This window comes from Apis cerana, linkage group LG10 (assembly GCF_029169275.1).
Source record: "Apis cerana isolate GH-2021 linkage group LG10, AcerK_1.0, whole genome shotgun sequence".
In the NCBI taxonomy this organism is placed as follows: domain Eukaryota; kingdom Metazoa; phylum Arthropoda; class Insecta; order Hymenoptera; family Apidae; genus Apis; species Apis cerana.
In genome coordinates, this window is record NC_083861.1 from 9,666,997 (window position 1) to 9,685,723 (window position 18,727).

Genomic DNA, 18,727 nt, shown 5'->3' on the forward strand with positions numbered 1-18,727 from the left:
CTTCACAAACTATTTTGCTCAACATTTTTATATTTTTTATTGAAATATTATTATAATGTAAATAATATACAATTATAATTATTACAATATGCAGATAATGCAAATAATATGCAATTGATAAACCAACTATTATTATACATTATTATTATACATTATATAATATACATTAATTATTATACAAAATATTGGTGAATATTCAATGAGAAAAGCAATTATATCCAAAAGAAATATCAATTTAGAAATATCAAGATGTGACTTTCAACTAAATCAACAATTTATTGATCAATTAATATTATTATCCTAATCATCAGAAATCAAATAAATCTATATGATCTATCAAAGAAAGAGTGAAAGAGAAGATCATCATTGTTCTTATCAATAAGAATTCGACAAATAGAAATAAATCAAAGAAAAAAATCGTATACGTGTTCAAAAAAGAAAAGATCATATAGCTTAAGATTTTTGTCGATGAATTACGTAAGTTCGAACGCAAACCACGTTTTTTAAAACATAAGTTATTTCTAAAATCAAAAAAATTATAAAATTTGAAATGTTTTGTTTTTATTGCAGCAATATTTGGAATAGAAACCGTTATTCATTTATCTATAAATAAGACAAATAAGATCTAAAAAATATTATTATAAAAATTTATAATATCAAGTTATATGTTTTTAAAGACGTATGTATGAAAACATTAAACAATATATGTCAAAGAAAATATGTTGAATATTATAATTTATTCATGATATGATTTGTGATATAATTTTTTATTAATAAAAAAAATATGATAAAAAAATATTTATCATGATATATTTTTTCAACATTGACTTATTCATGCTCAATTAGTAGCATATAGCTAACACTATCATCGTAATTCAATTAGGTTACGCGGTTTGTAATTGACCAATATTTTTTATTAAATTTATTAACAAAATCATAACAAAATTATAAAGAAAAAAGATTTAAAATTATTTCCAAAATTTCCAGTTAACGAATTAGTTGTTGATGTGTATGATATTTCCAAAGTGTATCATAAATCAGAATTAATATATATATATGTACATATAACAAGTAATATTCGATTACAGAGTAATAATTTGCAATTAAGGCAATCTTTTTGATAATTATTGATATATAATTAATTAACTATTTCTTGTTAAAATTTATTCGAGAAAATTATTTTCTATTTTGAAATTTAAAATTTTGCAAGCTTAAAAGTATAAAAATTTTTATTTATTACAAAATTAATAATTAATTTTCAATATTGCATTTCCGACAGTAAGAGAATTAAAAACTGCGTAATCAAAATTGACATGTTTTCTTTATCTTTTTTGTGTAATATTGCTCTTGTTATCTATGATAATAAATACTTTTTTCTGTTTCTACTAAAAAATCGAAACTTGCAACGTCCATCTACGAGATGATGTCATTGATATTAAATTCTTTTATTTAATTTAAAAACAAAATGTATTTTATTAATAATTACAATTTTTATGATAGAATCAAAATAAGATTGTTATAATACTAAAATGATGAAAAAAGAAAAAAATTTCTTATTCCTATATTGATCCAGTTAATAGCAAATTATTTTATTAAGTTACATACAATATTATTTCATATATTATTTATGATATATTTTAAAAGTAAATTATGAAATACCAGTTAAGAATACAAATGATCACAATAATAATAAATATCTTAAAAAGCGACTTTGTTATTTATTTCTATAGATAAAATTCCATTTTTTAAAAAATATTAAATGAAATTAAATCTTAAGACATGCACGCACGTTTATTGTAATAAATAATTTTATAAATATCAATAAAGTTCTATATCACATGTTAAATTCGAATTTATTGTTAGATACACAATTATTATATTAACCAAGTATTTTGATCTATTTTAACAAGAAATTTTTATAAGCAAAATGCATCAAAATTGACGAAAATTTACTTGCCTTTGTAAATTCTTAAATAATTTGTACAATTATTTATTACACAATTACACCTATAAAAATAGATGGAATTGAAATTATTTATCTTATAAATTAAAATTAAACTAAAATTAAATATGGTTTATATGTTTACAGGAGAATAAGAGATACAATACTTTCTTATAAGAAAAATGAGGGATCATTTTATTTTACTCTTCATAAAATGGTTCACTGATGTCTGCTTGGTATGCATATTCTACTCCCTATTAAATTAATAATTAATTTTTATAATTAATTTTTATAATCTTTTCATATTCTATATGAGATTTTTACTTACTTCTTGAAAATGTTTGTGCATTTCCCGTGCAACATGAACTGATGAAAAAACGGCACATAAAGTACGTTTTGTTGGTGGTGTTAAAGCATAATCGATTGCTGTCCAAACACATTCTTTTTCATTAACCTTGATAAAAAAAGAATTATTATTAGTTTGATACCAATTAAATTATTATTTAATATTATATTTATATTTTTTTACCTCCATCTTAGTATTCATACTAATAATTGTATTGCTTACAATTTCATCTGTTTTATCTGCTTTTAATATTATTCTTTCACCAAAAATATTAGAATCATAATAAATAATTAAATTTCCTAATGCTACAGGTTCCCATTGACTATCTTTATTTATCCTAGTGAGCAAAGTTGCTCTTTTTTCAAAAGTTATAGAGTTTTGATCATCATCATCATCATCATCATCTTCATCATCATCATCATCATCATCATCTTCATCATCATCTTCATCTTCATCATCATCATCATCATCATCATCATCATCTTCATCTTCTTCTTTTATATCATCTACTGCACCTACTTCCTCACAGTCTTCATCTTCATTTTCTTCATCTCCATGTTCTTCTATTATTGGACTATCTTTTACATTTTTTTCCCCTATATTTATATAAAAAATATAATCTTTATTTCAATTGCGATTTTAATAATTAATATAAGCAAGCAAAAAGATGATATAAAGTAATTATGTTATAAAATTATAAAAATATATAGAATAATATACATATATGTATTTTGACATGTTTAATACGTTTAAATTAGAGGCAAATTTTTATTTTAATTGATGAACAAAATTCAAATTATGTTTCATATTATACCATTTTATTCAGTATTATAATACTAAAGCATGTACTTGTACAAGATATGTTATTAATATAAATATTCGAAAATCATTAATAAGAAAAAAATTCACACTCATTAATAAAATATACATTAACTTAGTAATGAAACTTTATTTATTATAAAATGTAAAGTAGTCATAGTTATATATTATATCTTGCGCTTTTTTTTTTTTTTTTTTTTTTTTTTTAAGATTAGAAATATAAAAAGTAAAATTAAATATGATTTCATAAAATTACACATATCACAATTAAATTTATAATACATAATATATCAAAAATATTTTTGGAACAAAACTTTTAAAATAACAATTTTTTAGAATTGATCTCTTTACGATCGTCTCTCAAAACTTAATTCTTAATTGTATTTTCTTAAATAATATTATATTTTATGAGTATAAATAAAGCTAACTTAATATGTTTAATAACAAAATAATACATATTTTGTATAGTATGCATATAACACATAACAGATATACATGTACCATGCAGCCAAAAGCAAGGGTTATAAACTAAGGAAAGCATTATAAACAAGAGACTTTCATCTTATTCCTTACGGCTTTCACTTAGTGTTTGTTGAATTTTGTCAATTGTATCCTTGAATTTTGTTGCCAGTACTGGAGATTTAAATTTAACTGATAAGCTCTCTAAACATGGTTGTTCTTCAGCATGATTCATGCCTGCCCACATCCAAGCACGATCCGACGTGCGAAGTCTACTAAAGGTGATGTCTGGAGTAAGTAAAAAATTACATACTACTTTATAAACCTGATCTCGACGTAATAGTAATCTGTAACGATTATATTTTGCATGATGTAAGATTTTCATTTCTCCAACACCTCTTTCTTTCCATTCACGTGTGTCAGAATCGTATCTGTATAATTTAGCTCTTTCACTAAATACTGAAATAAATATATAATCAATTAAAAACACATTTATTTTTTTCTTTATAGATAATTATTTTAAGTAATACTTTTTTCTTCTTCTTCTTCTCCAGTATGTACTTCAACAATATCAGGCATGGGTATAATAGGCTCAAAATGAGGATCATAATCATGATCATTTTCATCAACTTGATCATCTTCCTCTTCATCTTCATCTTTTTTTTCTACCATAATTTCTTTTGATTTTTCTGTACATTTGTTAGTAATTGTATTTGATTTTGAACCAAATACAGCTGTTCCAGCTCCAGCAAAGGAAAAATTTGGATCTATGAAAAAGAAATATATATATATAATAATTTTATTAATATATATTGTTAAAAATTTTTTAATTTTATAAAAATGGTAATATAAAAAAATATACCTATTTTAAATGCTGATTGAGAACTTTTAGCTGCTAGAGTTGAAAAAGATAGATCCGTCATTGGAAGAAAAGCAACATCACTCTCTTTCTGACTGTCACTTGTTGTAGGTGTTATTGTTTCAAAAGCATTAGTTGTCACAGGATTTGAAATTGTAAAAGATGATGTATTTGTACGTACACCAGAAAATAAATTATAGGAAAATGGTACAGATGTATTAGGAAATACTGAATTGGTAGATTTGACAGATACTTCAAGCGAACCTGTATTTGTGTTTTCTGAATTAGCTTTTAATGCAGAAGATCCAAAAATAGGTGTAGCATTACTAAGTACAGATGTAATTGTAGTATTTGTAATAGTTTTTGGTTGAGTATTGAAATTATTTGAAAATATTAATTCAGAATTTGTACAAACATTAATGGAACTAGGTTTAAGTAATGAAGAAGAATCTTTTTTTGATATTCCGCCAAAAATATTTTTTCCTGTATTGTCTAATTTAGCCATTCCAAATATAGATGATGTGGGCATTGTAGATGTTGATGTCATAAAAGAAAAAGATGTAGCACAAGTAGTCGATGTTACTTGTGTTTGTGAAGTAATAGGACTACAAATTTTTAAATTTTCAGATATTGAAATATTTTGTTTATCTATTATAGATTTTTGTATTTCATTAGATGAAATTTGAGGCATTATAAAAGAAAATCCTGTTTTTTTATCACTTGATGTAGTAGAATCAACATTTCCGAAAGATATAGTTGATGTAGTTGTAGAAATAGAATTTGTTGTAAATTGTAATGTGTTTGTACCATATAAGCTAGGTTTAAAAATAGAAGAAACAATTGTATTAGTACTTGAAATAGGTGTTTGAACAGTTGTAACTTCATTAGATGAAGTACTAAATGTAGTAGATTTTGGAAGGGATTGTATTGTAGATGTAGTAGTTAGAGACTTTCGATTCTCTGCAAGCATTTTTGATGTTTTTTCAGAACTTTCATCTGTGAATAATGATAGTTTTGATTCTTTACAACCTCTACATCCAGGACAATCTGGTTTTTGTTTATATGCATAAAAATTTTTTGGAAGTTGTAATTTTAATGCAGCTTGTTTTTCTTCAGGTGTTACTTTCATCTCATACACAACTTCAATATCTTGTATAGAAGATACTTCGGTAAATGTTTCTATTTTTGTATCATTTGTTTTTTCAATAGGTGGAAGTGCTTTTTTTGATTCATCAATTATTTCTTTAAAATTATTTGCAATATCAGATGTTTTAAAGCGACATGCAAAAAGAGTAGGTTCTATTTCTCCTTCACTATAATCAGCAGCATTCCATATCCATGTTCTTTCATCTTTTGAATTTAATTCAAAATTTGGAAGTACAAAATGATTTAAACATAATTTTAATATTTGTTCTCGTCTCATTACTAGTCTCAGCTTGCCTGTTTCATTATGTCGTAATAATTTTATATCTCCTATGCCACGTTCTTTCCATTCATTTGCAGGTTTATTATATCTAAATAATTTTGCTCTATGACTATAAAGAACTTCTTCTTCTTCTTCGCCTGTTTTTACTTCGATTTTATCTGGTAATGGAATTGTTGGTGAAAAATGAATATCATCATTTTCCACTACTTCCTCCTCGCTATTTTCTTCGCCACCGGATTTTGTTGGAGATGACTTAGTCACAAAATTGAATCCAAACGATTTTCCTGGTGTACCAAAAACAAATTTTGCATTTGATGCGTCTGTTTTTGCATCAGATTTTGTAACTACTGATACAGATTTAGAAACATCATTAGAGGTAGGTAAACGAAATGAAAATACATTTGTACCTTTTTTAGCCGTATCTTGTGGAATACCAAAAGTAAACGTAGATGTAATACCAGAAGAATTTGAATTTATCTGAAAACCATCAATTTTTGGTTTTGGTGGAAGAGAAGGATCTTTTGGTGAATCACATGTGACGCAATAATTACTTTCAGCTGCATTAAATATATTACAACATTTACATTTCCATGAACCAGTAGATGGTTTAGATATTTGCGAAAGAGATACTTGATTAGAAGGAATGCTTGAAATAATCGATTCATCAGATTCAGAAAAACGTGATTTTTCGCAAGCTATACATTTTACATCTGATACATTATTTCTTATGTAACAACCATTACATTCCCATGAACCTTCTGGTGGTTTAAACATTTCAGATAAAGAATTCTCTGATTTGTGTGTTTGTACTTGAATAGTTTCTAGTTTTATCAAATTTTCAGCAATAATACAATCTTTTACCATCTTTTGCTGATTACTGGTAATTATATTATAAAATTGAGATGCCTGATTGGAAGTTTTAAATGTTGCTGCAAACATTCCTGTTTTATTATCTGATCCACAATGTATATTCCAATTGACTACTGTACTGTTACTTTTATAAGTAAATAACATTTTAGCAAAAACATTGTAATTATAAAAAATTTTTAAATTATTTTCGTCTATCATTAATAAACGAATTTTATTTGTTTTTGAATTCCATAAAATCTTCATTTGTCCAATAGCTCTATTTTCCCATTGTTTATTATCATTATTATAATATTGAAGACTAATTTTTGCATTAAATAAAATTTCTTCATATTCAGTTTGTAAAGCAGATTTCTCTGTATCTTGAATACCAACAATAGTAGATGTTGAAATACTTGCACCTGGTGCAGGAGCATGGGGTCTTCTAAGTGAAAATTGAGAAGTATTAGCAGAAATATTTTCATTAGTACTAGTAGTATTATTGGGTTGAGAAGACGAAATCGATGTGCTATGAATACTACTTGGTACTGTTGATACTGTTGTAGTTGTACCTGATTGCAAAGATGTAGTATTTGTTTTTGTAAATGAAAATGTAAACTGTGATGTGGTTGTTGTTCCTATGGTCGTGCTTTTTTGTGTTGTAGTTATAAAGTTTTCTGCATTTGTAACAGTTTTGTTAAATGTGAAACCAGCAAAAGGACTAATTTCTGATTTAGTAGAAATTTTTGAAGATTCTGTAGTAATTGCTTTTTGAATAATTGGTGTTGACGAAAATGAAAATCCACCAATAACTGTTGGAGTTATATTATTTTGTAATTTTTCTGATATAATAGAATCTGTAGATTTAGAATCTGCAGTCACATCAATAGGTTTTTGAATAGTTTGTCCACCAATAAATGGTGTTTGTTCTGTAATTTTTTGTTCTGATTTTGTTTTTTCTGTTTTTTTATTTATTGTAATATTGTCTTTATTTGATGTTTTATCAACATTTTCAACTTTTATTTTTTCAAAACTAAGACTTGCTTTAGCTTTATCAAAATGTTCCTTGAAAGAAATACCTTCTTCCACAGTTTTAAATCTAATACAAAATTTCTCTAATTTTAATTCTCCATCTGCAAAGTCATGTGCAACCCAAAACCATGCTTTTTCATTATTTGATTTAGCAGTTAATTCCATATCTGGTACAAGATAATGATTTGCACATACTTTTAATACTTGTTCCCTGCGCATAAGTAAACGAACTTTTCCTTCTTCGTTCTTTAATAGTTTAACATTACCTATACCACGTTCTTTCCATTCATTATCTACAAAACGATAAAGTTTAGCTCTTGCACAAAATAGTGTCTCTTGTCCTTCTTCTCCAGTAGTAACTTTAATTTCTGCAGGTAATGGTATAACAGGAACAAAATCTGGTATTGGATCATGTTCATGATCTGAACTATTTGAAGATCCAGTTGAACAAATGGTAGTATTTTGTTTTGATGTTTCTGATGTAGAAAGATTTGCTGGAGTAGTTGTAAAAGTATTTGATAGAGGTGGTAAGTTTACTGTGGTTGGTATAGTGGCTTGGGAAGGCATAGAAATTTGATAACAATGTGGAGCAGATTGTTCTGTAGTGACTGGTGTAGAAGAACTTGCTTGTCTGAAATGTGGAGGAATTGTTACACTAAGTGTTGGTTGTACAATTGGTACTGTAGTTGGAAGTGTATCAGAAGTGGTAATAGCAACATTGACTGGTGGAATTTTATTTACAGGAGCATCTTTTATGGTTGATTCTGGTTTAGATGTTTCTAATTTTTGCAATGGAATTTGCAATGGTTGATTTGTTGGTGGCATAAACAAACTTTGTTGAAGAATATTTTCAGGTATTTTTGATCTTGTATTAGGATATAAAACTGGCATTGAATAAATATTTGGAGGATATAGAGAAGGAATAGCTTGTGCATTTGGATCATTAAATGACATTCCTGTTGGATAATATCCTTGAAAAGTAGCTGAAGGATATACTAAATGAGAATATGGGTGTCTGTGAGAAGATTGAAACATATTTCCAGATATTGAAGATGCACCTGATTGATTTGCATTATAATTCAAATCATTATAATCATCTTCACTTAAAATACATAAATCTTCTTCTAAATTGGGATTAACATTTACTGTTTGAGTGCGTTGTTTCTGAATTTCTTTTCGTAATTCTGTCATTTCTTTTGCAAGTCTTTCTACTATTTCCATTACCGTTTTATTTAATTCCAATATAGTTTTAGTTTGCTCTGCTATAGATTGTATCATATTATCTTTTGAATGAATCATTTGATTTATGGCACGAATCTGGGCATCAAGTCGTTCAGGACTTGGACGTGCTTCAGAACGATTCCGTGATAAATCCAATATATCTTGATGTTGTAGTTTATAAGGAGTACTAGATTGTTTTGGTGTACGATGAATATTTTTTTGTGGTGTACTCAAGACATTAACTGAAGCATTTAATCCCGTTAATGTTGGTAATGCTATTTTTGTAACTGCTTGATCAACAGCACTATGAGCAGATGAATAACTTTCATCCGACATACCATCGCACTCATTTCTACTTAAATCACCTCGTGATAGATCTGGATCAATTCTTTTCAATTTATTTTCAATATCGGCAATATATGTAGAAAGTTCAGAATTCAAAGGATGTTTTGGATTTGTTTCTGGACTACGCAAGCGATCCAATGTTAAATAGAAACATTCCCTTGCTTTTGAAAGCATAATTATATGTTGTGATCTCATTTCAGATGTTAAATTTTCCTTAGGTATAGAACTTATAATTTCATCTGCAAGTTTTTCATACATTTGACCTTGTTGAAATGATGCTTCTGGGCATTTCAATGCTTGTAGAGCATTTATTGCTTTTTCATATTGTTTGCTACGTACGAATCGTTGAGCTAAAAGCAATTTACCTTCTTCTAAAGCTTTAATTAATTCTGCATTATTCATATCTTTTCCTTGATAATTAAAAAATTTGGAATTAGTTACACGAATAACTTGATTATTTTGTAATCTTTCGAGAAGCGGAATTGCAGCTGACCAATACATTTCAGATCGTGCTTCTAAATATGGTATATCACTATTTTCTTGATTTATTTCTTTTAGTGTTTCTGCCCTATGATGAAATATTCTTGCTAAATGAACTAAAAGAACAGGATGTAATCCATGATTTCCTAAACAACGAACTACTTCTAAACCTCTTTGTAATTCTAATCTCAATTCTCCAAGATCATCATCAAGTGGCTTTTGTTTATCCATAGAATATACTTTATAAGCATATGACCACCACTGTTCTTGTGCACAAGTACAAAGTGTATTAGTAAGATCTGCTGGTAATGTAGGTAATTTTTCAGGATTCAAAAGTCCACTATGTTGTTCTTCAATTATTGAAGAAGTGCAGATAGCAGCATTTAAAAATGCATCAATATCAAGACGACTTAAACTATCAGGAGCTGCTTGATGCAAATTATAAACAGAAAATTGTAATTCACAAAAGACATGTGATGTTTGATTTGGATGAAGCCCATTATTTTTATTTTGTGAACCCTGAGGCCGAGCTCTTAAACCAAGCCAAACTTGATGATGTAATGAATCTGGCCACGCTTCTTCGGATATTTCATCAAATCGTTTTAATTCATTATACGAACATAGACGTAAAGGTGGATTTGAAATTAAAGAGTTTGTGAAAAATGATGTTTTTTTACCATCTTGATATAATCGTCCAATAAAGATTCTTTGATATATTCGTTCTCGCCATGAACTTGTACAAAATTTATCAATTTTATCTAGCAATTTTTTAGTATTATCTCGAGCATAATCTTGAAGTACATGACCAGCTTGGCTACACCTATATGATCCTTCTCTATACCATATATGTGTTTGATTCTTTAGTCTATCCTTCAAATGCATAGTCCATACAGCAGTAGGATCTATAGGTGTTACATGTAATGCAGTCAATAAAAGAGGTCCACATAATCTTCCTGCTTCAGACCAACTGTCTTCTCCAGCTTTAATTTTTCGTAAAATTAAACATGCTAAATGAAAATGTAACTGACCCCACATATGTAATAACATATGTTCAATAAAAGCAGGATGATTAGAAAAATTTTTTGATTTAAATTCAAATAAACTTTGATCAAAACTGCAATATAAAAAATAGTTTAATTCAACAATATTAAATACAATAAATAAAATTCTTATCATATATATATATATATATATATATACTTACTTAAATACTGCTTGTGTAACATCAGTTATACTTTTTTTAATAATGTTACCCTGTTCTTTAAGGCAAAGTGCTGCATATCTTTCTAACACCGAAATATAAAATATCCAAAATGTCCAATCTGATTGTTTATTTTCTTTACATTTCATAAGTAATTCACTTAATGATTGATACCAAACGATATTATTTCTATGACTATGTGTTGCTTCTATTCCAGTAGCTTTATTATATGCATCTTCAAGTCTATGATTTCCTATATAATGCTTGAGCAACTTAACTTGTAAATTCACATCTGTTTGCCTTACTGATAATTCAGCTAAAAATAATTTTATTGAAACAAATAAATTTTATCAAATTATATGAAATAATATAAATCTAAAATGAAAAATGTATTACATACATATGATAAGTTTTTCTAAATCATCATCATTATCATTTGGTTTTTCTAAAGTTATTAATTTTTCCTTTAACTCAAAAACTATTGGATGATGTGGAAATTTTTTATCAGCTCTTTCTACTAAATGTTTTATTTTATCATTTGCTATATTGATATCCATACTTGACAATAGCTCACATACTGAAAAATATTATTTCAATAAATTATAAAATAAATATGAAATATTTAAAATAAATTATACCCTTTAAAAGAAGATCATCTTGCTTTGGTTCTAATTCAAGGGATATTTTATATTGTGTAAAGGCTGCTTCCTTTTGTCCCAAACCTTCAAGAGCTTGTCCTAATAATTTATGAGCCCCTGCAGATTTATCTCTTATTTCTAAATAATTAGAGACATACTTCTTTGCAGATTCATTGTCTCCAACTTGATAATATAACTTTGCAATATTATAACATCGAAGTTTTTTCTTGAAATTAAAATAAAAATCTCAGATATATATAAAATTAATAATATAAATTTTTATATTATTAATTAATTTAATCATAAATATAAAAACAGAAATAAAGATATATTAAATATATTAGTATAAATAAACAATATTATAACTATTAATAAAATATTTAATTATAAAATATTTTTAAAGGAATATAAAATAAAAATTTGTTCTGCAGAATAATAATAATTTTTTTTTTATTTCATTCTTAAAATATTCTTAAAAAACAGTTAAATTATTATATAGAGGTTAATGCATGTGCATATATTTATTCTTTTCACAATCAAGTCAAGGTCTTTAATATTATACACTTCACATAAAATATAAATTTAAAAAAATAAAAAATTAATATGCATATAAAATTCATATAAAATAAAAATTATAATTTAAAAAAATTATTATATATAATATAAAAAATTAACAAAGATTATTTAGATAATGTTTAATAATATGGATTTTTTTCTTGAAAAATAACCTTACCTCCTCTGAACTTTTAAGTTTAATAAAAATATCTTTCACGTGTCGATCAACATCTTTTTTCGATCGAAACATCTTTAGAAGATAATACAAAACGTTTTTTAATAATCACTAAAACAATTAATAAACAGTATTCAATTAAAATGAAATTAGAAATACCGTTATTTATAACGAACTCCACGATAAACTTTCTCCCATAGTACAAATTGCTTTCAAACGGTCTGCATCCAAATCTGAAAACCCAAGTAAGTGCTGCCCTCTGATATGTTTTTAAATTGTTTAAAATATATCTTTTCACAATAAATATTTAAAATATCATAATTCCTTTCCAAAATTAAATAAAATATTTTAAATTTGATATATCTATTTAAGATTGTTATTTATAAAAATCATTATTACATCACTTATCGCAATCAATATGAAGTTATTAACAAAATTTAAAATAGAAAACAGACAGCCAATATAAAAATGGAAAATTGTGTAAAATTATACAAAATATATAGTAGACAATGTTTATTTCTTCTGTTAAAATAACGATTTTTAAAGAATATTTAATATACATAGTTTATAATTTATATATATTTTGTTTATTTTTATAAAACACAGAAGCAATGATGTTATAATTTTATAACATTTTATGAGAAAAACGAAAATTATAATAATACACAAAATGAATATAAATAAAATATTGTACAATTGCACTACCTTCATTTTTAAATTAATACAAATATTATACATAAAAAAAATATTTTTAAAATTATATGTAAAATATTTTATTCGAATTAAAAACAAAAATAATGTAGATATATTATATCATAGTAAAAATTTTTTGGTAGTTTCTAAACCATATGATATGTATATCAATAGTAATAATCATGAAAAAAAAGTATGACAAAAATGTTTTTAAATTAAAAATAATATTTATTAGGTTCATAAACATTAAAATTTTTAGGATACACTGCAATTTGAATTAAAAAAAATTGTACCAAAATTAGTAAATCCAAAATTATTTCATGAATTTCATTTTGTACATAGATTAGATTATGTGACAAGTGGTGTAATATGTATTGCATTAAATAAAAAAGCAGCTCAAATTGCTTCTAATGCATTTGAAGCAAGAACAGCTAAAAAATTTTATTTAGCATTACTTCATGGACATATTGATGAACCCTATCTTATTATAAATAAAGCAATTGGTAATCAAATTAAGATAATAATATCTATTTAATTATTTATATATTATTTATTACAACAACATTATTTTTTTAGGAATTGATATTAGAGAAAAGAAAGGAAATCATAAAATGTGTGTCAGTGATAGCATATTTTGTGAAAAACCAAAAAAATCTTATACAATTCTTATGGTATTAGAAAGAGGTTTTAGAAATGGAAAACCAGCTACTAAAGTATTATTATGTCCTAGTACAGGTAGAAGACATCAACTAAGAGTACATTGTTCATACATTGGTCATACTGTAATTGGTGATTATACATATAGTGAACGAAAAGATATAGAACCTTATAGAACATTTTTACATTCCTTCAGGTATTATATATATATAAAAAAAGATATTAAAAAAATGTGTTTATTTTAAAATATTTATATATAAATGTATTATATTTTAAAATATTTTATTTTATAATTTTTTAAAGGTTGATAATAAATAATGACATTGAAAATTTAGATATAAGAAGTATGGATCCATTTGTAGCTTCTGATCCAAGAAATCAATGGTCTCCAACAAATATTGCTAGAATATTAGATGAAAATGTATTTTCTGATATTTCCAAACTTATGCAATTATAAACACAACATTAAAAATTTATTTCAATTTATTTTATTCAATCTAATGCTTTAATCCCACATCCTTGTATTTCAAATGGAATAATTAGTTCTGGTAAATTTGATGATAATTTAATGCAGGCATATCTCAAAGAATCTATTCTATAAAATTGTATAGAAGTAGTCATCATACTTAACCATGTTGTTCCTAATGTTGGTCGTACATTTAAATTATCACTAAGTACATTATTATATATATTTGTTGTTACCTATATATACATATATATATGTATGTATGTATAATTTTTGTAAAATATTTGTATAAATTTTGTAAAATATTTATAAACATTTTTTTTTACCTGATTGATACAAACAACACAAATATTATTTTTACATAACTTGTGTAATTGTTGTCCAATTATTCTTAAACTTTTTGCTCTATTATTAGATTCATCTTTCCAATCTTCTACTCTATATGGAGCAGCAATTGAATCTATAACTATTAATCCTATTTTTTGTACAGATATTAATGTTGGAATTCTATGAAGCAAACATATCTCCAATTCCTCCTATAAAAATAAAAAACTAAATATAATATTAACAATTGAATTAATTTAATAAATAATAATACTTACAATAGTAGAAATATGTTCTACAAATACTAAGTCACCATTTATTCCATGTTTTTTGGTAATTTCCAATTTTTGTATCAATTCTTGTAATCTTCTTGATGGAAATATAGATTCAGTACAAATATATATTGCACCTATATTAATTAAATATGTTTGAAAAAAAATATTTAAAAAAAATGCTTATAATCTTATAAAGAATTCAATTTATAAAATACCAGCAGCAAGACCACCCTCTGTTTTAGGTAATTGAACTGTTAAACATAATTGTAAAGCTAATTGTGTTTTTCCTGTACTTGCAGTTCCATAAATTTGTGTAATACCACGATTAGTTATACCACCTTGAAGTAATGTATCAAATTTCGAACAACCAGTTGTAAGAAATTGTTCATATTCTTTTATTATTTTAGCATTAACTAATATGATAAATTAAAATGAATAACACATTTTATTAATATTATAATGTAAAAAATAATAAAATTTTAATACCAAAATAGTTTTCCATTATTCTTTTTTTATTTCAAAAACATTTCTTAGATAATTTTATTTTTTTAATGGTATAAATACAAACTAAATATAGAATTAATCTATACTTAATTCAGTACATTTTCGTTATATATATATATATATATTCCGAATACTTCCGAACCGTTACCATTTTTGAGTCACATGCGATATTATCGATAAGAAAAATTGATATTTTCGATTAAATTTCTGCAAAAATTTTCGAAGAAATATTATTTTGCATTAGAGTGATATAATATGTATGAATATAGAAATTGTAAAATTTAATATACTTATTTTTGAAGCTGCTATATTAATTAGATCTTAATCATTAATATTATATAATTATTTTAAATAATCTATTTCATATTTTGTCTGTGATATAAATTTAATTATTTATTTAATCATTTATAAATATAAAAAATTCTATTATAATTATAAACAAGATAGAAACAAAGAAAACAAAGAAAAATTTAAAACTTAAAATAACTTTTTTTAATTATTATATTATATACATATTTTATTTAATATATAATAAAATAATAAAATACAAGAATAGAATATTCTTAATTTTATTAAAAATTGTAAGACAAACATATTTCTATTTTTTAAAATTTTTTATAATTAAAATATACAACATCAAATTAATTATATATAATTTTATTGTATTTCAAATTTTTGAAAATATTTTCTAATAATACTTAAATTATTTCTTTTTTAGTACTTTTTCTTTCCTTTTTTTAATATGTTTTTTTATTTTAGTTTTTCTTTTTTCAGCCTGTTGTTCTTTTACTGCTTTTTTACGTGCCTATAATTAAATATATGTTTATGTTTCATATATATATATATAATATCACATATAAGAATAAATAATTATATTATTTTACCTTTTTACTATCTGAACTCTCATGTCGAGGTCGAGCTGAATTAACAAACTTTGATTCATTTTGTATATCTTCTTCTTCACTATCTTCAGAGTTATTACTTTTTTCAGATAAATTATCTTTTTCTTCTATATTATTTATTTTTTTAGATCTTTCATTAAGAATTTCAGGAGTATCAATAGGTTTAGATAAATCTGACTTTAAACCAACAAGAGTTTTATATATCAAATCTCTTTTTCCAGTTTTTGCAAGTTTAATATCACGCTCAATATCAATCACCTAAATATTTTATTAAAATTGTAATTTTATTAAATTTTTAATAAAATTTGATTAGTACTCTTATTATATTTTTGAATTTATTCAGATATTTATTTAATACTTATTATAATTCGAACTTTTTTCGATATTATGAGTATGAATAGACAGCTTTTATTAGACTAATTAAATATCCAAGTATTTAAATTTTGAAATTAAATTTGAATTATAAATTATTAATATAATAAATAATTCAAATTTTTGAATAATCAGAATAATATTTCAAGAAGCATTCTAAATTGAATGAATCTCTCAATATCCATTGATTTAAGTAAATTTAAGTAAATAATAAAAACTTTAAACTTGATATATATATATATATATAAAATATATTGTATATATTATGCATATACAATATTTAATAATATATATAATTATATATCTATAGAGATATATATTTATATGTATATTTTTACATTACCTGACTTAAGTTTTGTGGAATATAAACTTGCTTAAATACTTGTTCTTCTATTTGCTGTTCAGGATCAATATATTGATCACTTTGCTGTGTCATTTGCTCTGATATTATATCTAAATACTTATCCATATTTTCTTCAGTTACTGTTGGATCTGTTATAAAATTAAATAATGCCTTAACAGTCATCACAGCTACTTCATTTTTCTTAAAAAATTCTACAAAAAAATTAAATCATATTGTTTATTAATTCTAAAATCTTTGAAACATCTAATAATATTATCATAAAAAATTGTTATCATTAATTACCAGTTATATTTGTACAATCTTTTCTAAGAAATTCAAGTGCCATAGGATGATCATGTTCAACAGCTTGTGATACATCTATTATTATAATAGATCCATCATGATATAACATATTATATTCACTTAAATCAGCATGAACAAGTTTACATTTATTATATAGTTTCCACATTATTTCAATACATTCTCTATATAATTTTCTTGGTTTAGAAGCAGTTAAAACAACATCTTTTAATTTTATTGATGGCCAACCATTAGTACCTATGAAATCCATTAATAGTACATGACTACGTAGTAAAATTGGTTTTGGAGCATTTACATCTCCTTGTTGAAGACGTATTAAATTTCTAAATTCTTTCTCTGCCCATGTTCGTACCATCTTTCGTGGATTATGACGACAATATCCATGACGAAAACGAAATTCTCCAGTAACATATTTATCTCTATCCTTAAAATGTAAAATTGATGTTTTATATATTTTTATTGCAAATTCTATTCCTGTTTTTGATATTGCATGATAAACATTAGCTTCTTTTCCAGTTGAAATACATCCATTAATTTCTGCAATTATACCCTGATTTAAAAGTTTAAATAATATCATTCTTGTACGAGGATCTAAAACTTGTTCAACAGTTGCACGATCATGTTTGTCTTTTGTTCTAAACCTATCTTTTTCCACACGCTTATCATTTTCAATAAGAAGATTTGCTGCATGTCCTGGTAAAATAGGACCTTCATATTTTTCAATATTAATTTTATTAGCATAACGACGAAATAATTTATCTAATGGCTGATAATTAGTAATTTTATCAGATATATTTTGTGCATTAATATTTTGTGTTTGAATATTTTTGATAATATTTTTTGCAGTTCCATTTTGAACAAGATCTTCATTCCAATTAAAATCGTCATTATCTAAATTATCATTATCATCATCTTCCTCTTTTTCATTATTTGAAATATATAATTTATGAATATTTTTGGATAGTTCACAATGAAATAATGGTTGTCCTTCACACATTTTTAATCTATAAATAATATCATAGAATTAGAATTTGCATAAATCATTAAAGAAAATATAATTAATAATTTAATTATATTATAAATATATACATATAAATTATAAATATATATGTATATATTTATATATATATATATATATATATATACATATATACTTTGTATCAGTTTTATTAGTTTCACTGAATTGTCTTTCTTCTTCATTATATTCATGCATAGTAAAATTTTATTTCTTTATATTTACTTTATTTTAAAGATTAACAAATATATAAAAAATACATATCATATTTTTTTAAACTATAGATTAAATTACGTTGCATATTACTATTTATATATATTAAGGCGTATTTCAAAGTATATAATAATATAAAAAATAAATTTATTTTAATATATATATATATATATATATATCTCGTTATATACTATTATATGTACATTTAAACATTACCAAATATTATCAAATATTGTTATTTAATAATATATTTTCTAATAATTTTTTATTATTTTAAATTATCACGTTTTAAGCAAAT

General features: G+C 24.2%; 4 protein-coding genes across 10 annotated transcripts; 1 reads left to right on the forward strand and 3 right to left on the reverse strand.

Annotated features, from left to right (window-relative positions):
- Positions 1 to 12: 12 nt before the first annotated feature.
- On the reverse strand, positions 13 to 12,644 carry LOC107999524 (E3 SUMO-protein ligase RanBP2). 6 transcript variants are annotated; one of them, XM_062080190.1, is made up of 11 exons: positions 12,504 to 12,644; positions 12,348 to 12,419; positions 11,615 to 11,840; positions 11,377 to 11,553; positions 10,980 to 11,292; positions 4,429 to 10,889; positions 4,097 to 4,333; positions 3,681 to 4,025; positions 2,472 to 2,884; positions 2,271 to 2,396; positions 13 to 2,196 (listed from the first exon to the last, which is right to left on the reverse strand). In XM_062080190.1, the coding sequence occupies exons 2-11, from the start codon at positions 12,417 to 12,419 to the stop codon at positions 2,143 to 2,145; spliced, it is 8,424 nt and encodes a 2,807-aa protein (XP_061936174.1). In that variant the 5' UTR covers positions 12,504 to 12,644; the 3' UTR covers positions 13 to 2,142. The 6 variants fall into 6 exon arrangements, 5 of the variants coding, with proteins under 5 accessions (XP_061936174.1, XP_016914912.1, XP_061936175.1 ...); XM_017059423.3 differs by having other exon boundaries at positions 4,429 to 6,135; positions 6,259 to 10,889; positions 12,348 to 12,607; XM_062080191.1 differs by having other exon boundaries at positions 13 to 2,006; positions 2,113 to 2,196; positions 12,348 to 12,607.
- Positions 12,645 to 12,981: 337 nt separating this feature from the next.
- On the forward strand, positions 12,982 to 14,180 carry LOC107999488 (RNA pseudouridylate synthase domain-containing protein 1-like). Its single transcript, XM_017059357.3, has 4 exons — positions 12,982 to 13,230; positions 13,297 to 13,540; positions 13,614 to 13,890; positions 13,998 to 14,180. The coding sequence occupies exons 1-4, from the start codon at positions 12,982 to 12,984 to the stop codon at positions 14,149 to 14,151; spliced, it is 924 nt and encodes a 307-aa protein (XP_016914846.3). The 3' UTR covers positions 14,152 to 14,180.
- Positions 13,917 to 15,395, reverse strand: LOC107999487 (DNA repair protein XRCC3). 2 transcript variants are annotated; one of them, XM_062080235.1, is made up of 6 exons: positions 15,246 to 15,395; positions 15,098 to 15,172; positions 14,975 to 15,010; positions 14,763 to 14,893; positions 14,487 to 14,696; positions 14,160 to 14,396 (listed from the first exon to the last, which is right to left on the reverse strand). In XM_062080235.1, exons 1-6 carry the CDS (start codon positions 15,259 to 15,261, stop codon positions 14,187 to 14,189), a joined length of 678 nt encoding a protein of 225 aa, XP_061936219.1. In that variant the 5' UTR covers positions 15,262 to 15,395; the 3' UTR covers positions 14,160 to 14,186. The 2 variants fall into 2 exon arrangements, with proteins under 2 accessions (XP_016914844.1, XP_061936219.1); XM_017059355.3 differs by having other exon boundaries at positions 13,917 to 14,396; positions 14,975 to 15,172; positions 15,246 to 15,392.
- A 337-nt stretch (positions 15,396 to 15,732) lies between these two features.
- On the reverse strand, positions 15,733 to 18,538 carry LOC107999539 (serine/threonine-protein kinase RIO1). The gene is made up of 5 exons (XM_017059458.3): positions 18,356 to 18,538; positions 17,184 to 18,205; positions 16,881 to 17,092; positions 16,148 to 16,423; positions 15,733 to 16,068 (listed from the first exon to the last, which is right to left on the reverse strand). The coding sequence occupies exons 1-5, from the start codon at positions 18,412 to 18,414 to the stop codon at positions 15,967 to 15,969; spliced, it is 1,671 nt and encodes a 556-aa protein (XP_016914947.2). The 5' UTR covers positions 18,415 to 18,538; the 3' UTR covers positions 15,733 to 15,966.
- Positions 18,539 to 18,727: the final 189 nt, after the last annotated feature.